Here is a 9061-nt window from a genome sequence, read left to right on the forward strand (position 1 = left end):
CAGGGAACCTGATTAATTTTATAGAACTCTTTTGCATACATTTTAGGAAACTTCTACGAAATTTGTTGGATCCCCATAACTTCATCACACTTCAGGGACTTCATGGAAAAATACATTTTGTGTGAAACATACTCAACTGAAATAATCAGATAAGCTTTATCAAAAATCAAGGATGGACATTTTTCACCCGATCCAAACCTTTGTTGGTTGCTTTTAAAAATTATAGTATGGTTTTCGCTAGCTTCCCCAGCAGTATAATTTTTTTTTACCAGTGAGCTCCTCTCATTGTCTATTAAGTTTTTTGAGGGTGCAACTAGCAGGGTAGTAAGGAGGAACCAGTGGATGTAGCATATTTGGATTTTCAGAAGACATTTGATAAGGTGCCAAAAATGAGGTTTTTAACGCCAGATTAGGGCTCATCAATTGGGGGTATTGTATTAACATGGATTGAGGATTGGTTAATAGACTAAAAACAGGGATTAGGAATAAATGGTCATTTTCAGAATGGCAGGGTGTAACTAGTGGAGTGTTGCAAGGATCAGCGTTTCTGCCTCAGCTATTTATAATCTATGCCAATGTCATGGATGAGAGGTTTAAGTGTAACATATCCAAGTTTGCTGATGATACAAGCTTGGTCGGAAAGTAAGTTGCGATGAGGACATAAAGAGTTTGCAAAGGGATATAGACAGGTGAAATAATTATGCGTGGAGGCAGTCGGAGTATAATGTGGAGAAATGTGAAAGCGGTGGCCACTGCTGGTATTGCAGAGGCCTTGGACCCAGGCCCAGTGCTGCAACCCTGGACAAGATGTAGGTGAGGTGGGTCGCCCGGGCCAGTCCGGAAGGCCCCAGCAAGAGGGGGTGGGGTTGTGGGTGGTCGTGAAGTCCGGGGGGAGGGGGATCCTGGGAAAAAAAGATGTTCCCAGTGGGGGTCCTCCATGGGCAACAAATTGGCAATGGAGGAGGGCCCCTGCCCCCACCCCCGCACTCCCCCCAAGCCTGCAGGGAGGGCGCCTCGTGTTGCAAGGCAAAGTAGAATATTTTTTAAATGCTTAGCGACTAGTAAATGTTAGTAAACAGAGGGATTTGGGTGTTCTCATACATGTATCACAGAATATGCAGGTACAGCAAGCCATTAGGAAGGCAAATGGTATGATATAATTTATTGCAAGGGGCTTGGAGTATAACAATAAAGGGGCTAAAAATTGGTTTGCCCCATTTTTTGTGTGTGAGGTTTGCGATTTGCAACCTGCCCGCACCCGTTCAGATCAAGGTTGGCAACACTCAAACTTGGGGCTGGATTTTGTGTAGGAGGCAGGGCATCCCGGCACCAGGCTGAAAAGGCGGGGGGAGCCCTGCCTCTGCATTTTCGCAGCCTCCCCGGAACAGCTCTCTGGCATTTATCAATTAAAGATTCATGAGTCGGGATCCTCGTTCCTTTAAAGACAGTGATCCCACCTTCATGAGCTGCCGGCCAATCAGAGGATCGGCAACTCAGCAGTATTGGCAGTGCTATCGGTAGTGGTGGCCATTGCTGGTACTGCAGATGCCTTCGACACAGGTCCAGCTTTGGAACCCCAGTCCTGAGGTAGGTGAGGTGGGGTCGCCAGGACCAGCCCGGAAGGCCCTAGCGAGGGGGATAGGGGTGAGGGAGCAATGTCGTGAGGTCCAGTGGGAGGGGTGTCCTGGGGGTATAGTTGTTCCTGGTGGGGATCCTCCCTGGGCCACAAATTGCACACGGAAGAGGGACCCTCCACCAAGCCCATAGAGAGGGTGCCTCATGTTGCAAGGCGTCCTCCCCACACGGTGGAGGCACCCCGCCTCTGGAAAGATCCCAGCGTTGGTGGGACCAAATTGGCCATTAATAGGCCACTTAAGGGTCTTAATTGGCCTCTGGGCAGGAAGACCATATTTGGCCTATCCCGCCCCTGGGAAGACCTTGGCAACGAGGAGGTGACAGGCCCTCCACCCACCGCACCCCTGCCATTCATTGTAATACTCCATGCCCCCGCCTCCAATTCTGCCTCGGGGGGCGGGGGGGGGGGCCCATAAAATCCCAGCCTTGATTGCCCATAAAATCCCAGCCTTGATGTGCCCAGCTCATCTGCATGCTTCTAGTGTCTGGGCGAGTGGGTCCCGTGTTGCTTCCTTCCTCTTAATGCTGCCGACCTCTTCAGCACGCAGCAGGGGAGTCAAGTGGCATTATTCACAACTACGTGGTGCAGCCAGCCTGCTCTTCTTCAAGGCTCTTCCCTTAAAGAGAAGCTGCACTGAAGAAAATTGCTGCAACTTAAAACATAGAAAATTGAACACCAGGGCACAGAAAGGGTGATGGATGCAACACTAGAGGCATTATTGGTGGAAGTGGGCAGGAGGCTTACATGCATCAACCTCAAAAGGGCATAGGAGTAGGTGGCCAAGGAGGTCAATTCCTGGAGTATGGACCTGAGGACCTGGTAGCAGTGCCACAAGAGGTCTAATGACCTCACTGTGGTTAACATCAGTGAACGCATCTTCACATGAAATCTCCTACCCATCACAACACCAACCTCTCACACTGATCAATACACCCCATTTCTCACTCAGCAGCACTCCCTGGCACTTATGCTTAACACCCAGATACTCCAACTCACCCTTACACACCTACCAATGCTGTCAGCCTCACATCCAGCTCTCACTGCCTCCACATATCTCCATCTTTTCAGCTATGGCAGACACATCTCTCAAACGCAGCACGAGACAACTACTGACATTCTGCCCTCTCTCTTCCAGGACAAGGTGGGACACAGCAGAAGGGAGCAGAGCAGAACCAGTGGGGGAGAAGGAGGCCTGCAGCTCCTGAGTTCTATAGTGCCAGCTGCAGTAAGGCCCCTGGCATCCTACATCACTGAGAACATTGAGAATGATGGTATGTTCCTGACTTATGCTCCTTCTCAACTCTTAGTACACCCTCATCCTGCTCTTTGACATGATGAGCAAGATGCTGATAGTGCGATCATGGACCTCTTGCTTTATACCACACCACCCCTCAGTTGCCTCACACCATGCTTCCCCTTCTGATTTCCTGCTTTCAGACACCCATTATCTGCTGCCTGCCCAGCTTCAGCAGTCCAAGGAGGAAGAGAAAAAACAACAGCACATCACTGATGATGCGGCCCCGTAACTTGATCTGACACTTGCATCCACCGGCTCAGTTCGTGCTACTGCATGTAATCTGAAAGCTGGTATAGAGTTGGCATCAGTACTTGGTGAGTCATCGGGCGCAGGTGACCTGCAGCAAGGTCAGGGGTAAAGGATGGTTCATTTGCTAGCTCGGCTGGATGGGTGGGATGGGAGTTGGGGGATTGAGGTTGCCGACAGGTTCTGCTGCAGAGGACTCAGTTGAGGACCTTGACGGGGTGGCATGCATTGAACGCTGATGAGCATGCACACCAAGATACTGGGTACATTGGTTGGCCTTCCAGACAGCCTCCTATCACTGTCAAGGAGAATGGAAGAGTCTGGCTCCAAATTGACAGAGGGTGTTGTGCAGAGCTTGCCCTCTCCGCAGCCTTTGCTCCATCTCCCTGTTGTCCTGCAGACCCAGAGGCACTGCAAATACTGCCCCCATACCTGTTGCAACCTTTGTGAGGATGGAGCTACACTCTGCAACAAATCCAGAGGTTCAACACAAAAGACCTTCCAAAACACTCCAGAGTACTGCCAGACACCTTTCAATAGAAAAAGTTGTGAAAAATGACCTTACCTGCAATTTGGGTGCCTGGCCCTTTAAGGAATGTGAGTTCAGGCCCAACTTGCAGCTTCACACCTGATCTTTGAAGTGATGAATGAATACATACCCAAATCTGGAATTCTGACATCACATCAGCCGGTTGGGTTGTGTGATATCAGGAAAGCGCCAATTCAATGCCTTCCAGTGCACACAGGGGACACACACGTGTGCACCTATCTCCTGCTGCAATGATGCGTATGCTGTGCAGGAAGTGGCTGGTGGTGAAGGACACACCAATAAAGGTGGTAGGCCTCCAAAGCATCCCGAAAAGAAGTCTGCCTTAGAAGGGGTGCAGCAAAATTTGACCACATTGATTCCTGGGATGATAGAAGGAGCGATTAAGTGGAATAGGCCTATATTCTCTGGAGTTCAGAAGAATGAAAGGTGATCACATTGAAACATGTACAATTCTTCAAGGGCTTTCCAGGGAAGATGCTGAGAGGCTGCTTCCCCTGTCTGGAGTGGCTGGAACTAAGGAGTATAGTCTCAGGATGAGGGATCGGCCATTTAGGACTGAGATGAGGAAAATTGCTTCACTCAAAGAGTTGTGAATCTTTGGAATTCTCTACCCCAGAGAGCTGTGGATGCTCATTTGATAACTATCTACAAGACTGCCATCGATAGATTTTTGGGCACTAAAAGAATCAAGGGAAATGGGGATCGGGCTGGAAACTGGAGTTGATGCAGAAGTTCAGTCATGATCTTATTGAATGGCAGAGCAGGCTCCAGGATCTGTATGACCTACTCCTGCTCATATTTCTTATATTCTTATGATATTTTACATCCACATTGGTCCTGAACATTGATCTGCGGTTCCAAAAGAAAACAAAAGAAACCAATATCTGCTCTGGCTATGTAACATTCAGTTAACCCTGTTGCAGTCGACTCATCCATTACTTTGAAAAACTAGGATCAGCATCCAGGACTGGGAAGCATGGAGATCCTTGCTCCCAAAGTCTGGGTTGCTGTCTAATGTATCAAGTACCTTTGTCAGCATAACTATTTTCTACCTTCCATCCCATTCCTCATATTTCTGTTTAATTCTATTAAGTGAATAGTGATATTCAGCATTTACACTGCAACTGTAAACTGTAACATTTGGAATAACTAAGTAAATACTTACATTTCTTCCATCCACTGTATAAAGTTTTCTCACACTGTACTGCATGAGCTCAGAGATTTCATCGAGAAAACTTCTGAAGCTGTGTGTATTTCTCTTGTGCAAAACAATGGAGTAATGAATGTCAACATTCCCATTTTTTATAAGTATTATTTTTTTATGTGCCATATGAGTATGATGCATGTGACTCTCTTCCTGCCTTGCCCTCTGTGTGGTATGTCGGCTGGCACTCATTGGGTTATTGTCCTGCCATGTAGCTGGCTTTCTCCCAGCTATGTTCATATTGATTGGCTTGACATGCTTTTTATTGGAACAGATATATGAGCCTCCATCTTCCAGCTGCTCCAAACTGTTGATGTTGTGAACTCCATGAGGAGTTGTCACTGTCCGCACAGCAAATGGAAGAGAAGCCTTCTGGGTGAGATCATCCAGGAGGGCATCAAAGGTCTTGAAGGTCCGTTTGTTTACGGTCATTTTCACTCCAGTGAGCTGAGGGTCACCACTCTTGTAGAAGGTTATTTTCTTAGCTGGAGTTACCTCAGTCAGGTTGGTGACCTTGGTAGCCGAAGGCAGAGGCTTCTTAAAATTGAATGGATAGATAGCAGGAGAGTAACCCAGAGAAGCTTGGTTCATCTTGCTCTGCTATATAGACCTGAAAACAGAAACACAGAGTTACATCTCTTAGATCTTAATTCAAAAGAAGTCACTTTCTGTGAATCCCAGTTTTACTAGTAGATTTTACCCCAATTGTTTTTCTCTTCTCTTAAACAGTGTTGACTCATGCTTGGACCAGTAGTCCATCAGTAATTTGCTCAATTGGTCATTGTTCAGACATGAACCTAGACCAGGGTTGTATAACCTTTTCATGTGAGGGGCCATATTAGAATTCTTGTCTTACATAGAGGGCGGTGAGACAATTTTGGAAAGATAAAGGCAATAAAGATTTATCTTACCATTAATCAAAACATAACAAATGTGTGTTTTTGTAAAGAATCTTTAAATGAGAAGACTTACTTACTCGTCACTATGTTAGACACTGATTTAGTGAGATACCTGGCATTTTTTTGCTTGCACAAGTAGTCAATGTCTGCCCGCACACTTCTTGTAGCGATGCGGAGTATTCTGGATAGATGTCCATCTGTCAGGAGTGATCTAGATTGCGTTTCTCCCTCCTCTCTCTCTCTATCTCCCTCCTCTCTCTCTCTCTGTCCTCCTTCTCTGTGTTCCCCCTCTCTGTCTCTCTGAGTTCCCTCCCCATCATCCCCCCTCTGTATTGTTCCTTCCTTTCTGTGTCACTGCCCCCTCTGTGTGTCATCCCCTCTCTGTGTGTCGCCCCCCCCCCCACCGTGTCCGCTCTTTCTCTCTGTCTTCCCTCTCTCTGCCCCCCTTTCTCTCTCTCTGCCCCCTTCTCTCTCTCTCTCTCTGCCTCCTCTCTCTCTCTGTCCCTCTCTCTCTCTGACCATTGCTGAGAACAGGGACTGCATTTTCCGAATTTCAAACAGATTCGTGGTTTTCCGACGGGTTTTTAAAAAAAATCGGAACCCGCCAGGAAACACTGAAACTGTCCAAAGTTCGGAAACTGCTGTTCCCACTCCCAGCACCTGCCAGCTGTGAATGTGGAAAGGAATGTTAATGAGCATTTGAAATTTCAATTCAGCTGTGAAATGGACAGTGCAAATTTTTTTAAAAGCCCATCTGGAAGAAGAAGCCAAGAGGAAATTTCTCATCCCTGAAATTACCAGTCACGGACCCCTGGTGAGGATGAGGAAAGGCCGGGTACAATTTACATCCGCGAGTGAATGGAAACTTTTGATAGGCTGGATCCTGGCCCGCGGGCCATATGTTGGACAACCCTGATCATTGTGGGCTGAATTTTCTGGGAGGTGAAATATACTCTCATTTTTTAAAACATCTGTTATTTATTCTTTAATATTGTGTATTCCTAACCCAACTGCCCTTCTTCGCTATAAGTTCAGTTGAAATAATTAGATAAGTGAGTCTGACAATGGTAGCCCCAACAGGCTAATAAGAAGCTGTGCTTCATTTTTTACATTTTATCAAAGGGTAGATATTGCCAATGAAAATTATTAGCTCTACAATACAACTGCTCAATTAAATGTGAAAAAATTCAGCCATGTCTTAGCATAAGGACAGTTAATGGTTCCAACTGTGATAATTATTTTACAACTAGCATATCTAAACAGTATTGGCTTGCTGCTGTGTAGCTATTTGACGACGTCACCAGTAAAGCCAGTTGCTTTCCCCATCACCATCCACTCAACTTCTGAATTTGATGGCTTACTTTAGATACCGTGCCACAGACACCAGTGGTCCTCTAGCAGACATGTCTTAACATAAGGAGAGTTGTTGGTTCCGCTGTGATATTTATTTTACAAGCAGAATATTCTCCAGCAGTGATCCAGCAGGTCTTCTCCATCTGCTAGTCTGAACAGTGAGTGTTGTTAAGTATTTCAATATATACCTGCAGGGAACAGGAGCCAGGGAATCCTCCAAAGCCCACACAAAAAAGGCTGGTATTAGAGTAAGCCGATTTTCAATTTCTGCTGATTCAGAACACTTGCCCGCCACAGGTTGTATGTTTCTCAGTTTTATTTATTCTGGTGCAAATAGTGCACCTTGCATGCATCTGAATGTGCATGTAGAGTTCTGCACTCTCTCACCCCACCCCAATGCCAGTATGACTCTTATTTCCCCTTTGTTTTGCTGCTGAAATGCTATCAGTACTGCATCGGTAGGTTCATCATGAAGAAAATCTCTGCACAAAATATTACTCTTGCTGAGGTTTTTGCTGTCATGATTGGCAAGAACTTGTCTGTAATATAATCAATAATAGATGAGTTTTAAGTTAAATTTAAACATCAAGGTTCTTGAAAGTTGGGGAACATACTGTACCTATTTTAAGTGACAATTGATGCTTCTTTCTGTGCTCATTACGATGAGGGATGTTGATGCATAATATTGAAATTAATACATTGCAATATTAGGCATTCAATGTCAGAATCAAGAATTGATAAAGTAGAAATAGTGGATGCTACTTGTAGAGTGGAGCTCCCAACACCAGTCCAACAACATGCTTTAAAACCAACTTCACAAATAAGCTGCATTTCACATATAATAAAATATAATCTATGGAGTCCCCTCAATAGCACAAGTGGAAATGCACTACCCAGCCTAGAGCTGGCCATACAGATCAGAAAGGCCCTATATTCCATTCTTAGTTTGGACAGAGTTAATTAATATCACTGTGGTAGCAGGTGCACCACAATTATTCCAATGTTAGGGGAGGGGGGAAAGAAATCAGAAAGGATTTCCACATCGGTCTCCATTCAGTGGCCATGCTGGGAAGAGCCCTATTTGGGTATCCAGGATCGACATTGCCTATCCACAGTGAAATGGCCTGCTGGCATTCATCATCTACTGTCACATGTTAGGAAGGACCACCTGGGAAAGGCAGCAGAATGTGGCCAGCACCCTCAGTGCTGTACTCCACCGGGAGTCAGTGTTTATGGTGGTATGGCTCAATGGGGGAGGGAGAAGAAAATTAGACAAAAATGCTAACCACATCAAATTGATTTCTTGTGCAATAATGCACTGATAGAATGTATCACGGCAGAAGGAGGATGTAAAGAAAGGTTTTTCTGTTCATGACTGGTTTATGCTGAGTGTCATAGATATCTTAGAGTATGATTGCTTCACACATTAATCTGCATATGTTATAGAAAAACATTTGAATGATAGCACTGTGCCCATAAATACAAAGAACAAAGAAAATTACAGCACAGGAACAGGCCCTTCGGTCCTCCAAGCCTACGCCGATCCAGATCCTCTATCTAAACCTGTTGCCTATTTTCTAAGGGTCTGTATCTCTTTACTTCCTGCCCATTCATGTATCTGTCTAGATACATCTTAAAAGACGCTATCGTGCCCGCGTCTACCACCTCCGCTGGCAACGCGTTCCAAGCACCCACCACCCTCTGCGTAAAGAACTTTCCACGCATATCCCCCTAAACTTTTCCCCTTTCACTTTGAACTCGTGTCCCCTAGTAATTGAATCCCCCACTCTGGGAAAAAGCTTCTTGCTATCCACCCTGTCTATACCTCTCATGATTTTGTACACCTCAATCAGGTGCCCCCTCAACCTCCGTCTTT

The 9061-nt window shown here is 45.8% G+C and overlaps 1 protein-coding gene across 1 annotated transcript in view; it reads right to left on the reverse strand.

Annotated features, from left to right (window-relative positions):
• Positions 1 to 5524, reverse strand: part of LOC137367118 (retinitis pigmentosa 1-like 1 protein) — a 37257-nt gene extending 31733 nt beyond the window's left edge. The window contains exon 1 of the mRNA XM_068028555.1: positions 4895 to 5524. Coding sequence (XP_067884656.1) covers positions 4895 to 5524 — 630 coding nt within the window. The remainder of the gene's footprint in view (positions 1 to 4894) is intronic.
• Positions 5525 to 9061: the final 3537 nt, after the last annotated feature.

The sequence above is a fragment of the Heterodontus francisci genome, chromosome 3, assembly GCF_036365525.1.
Source record: "Heterodontus francisci isolate sHetFra1 chromosome 3, sHetFra1.hap1, whole genome shotgun sequence".
NCBI lineage: Eukaryota > Metazoa > Chordata > Chondrichthyes > Heterodontiformes > Heterodontidae > Heterodontus > Heterodontus francisci.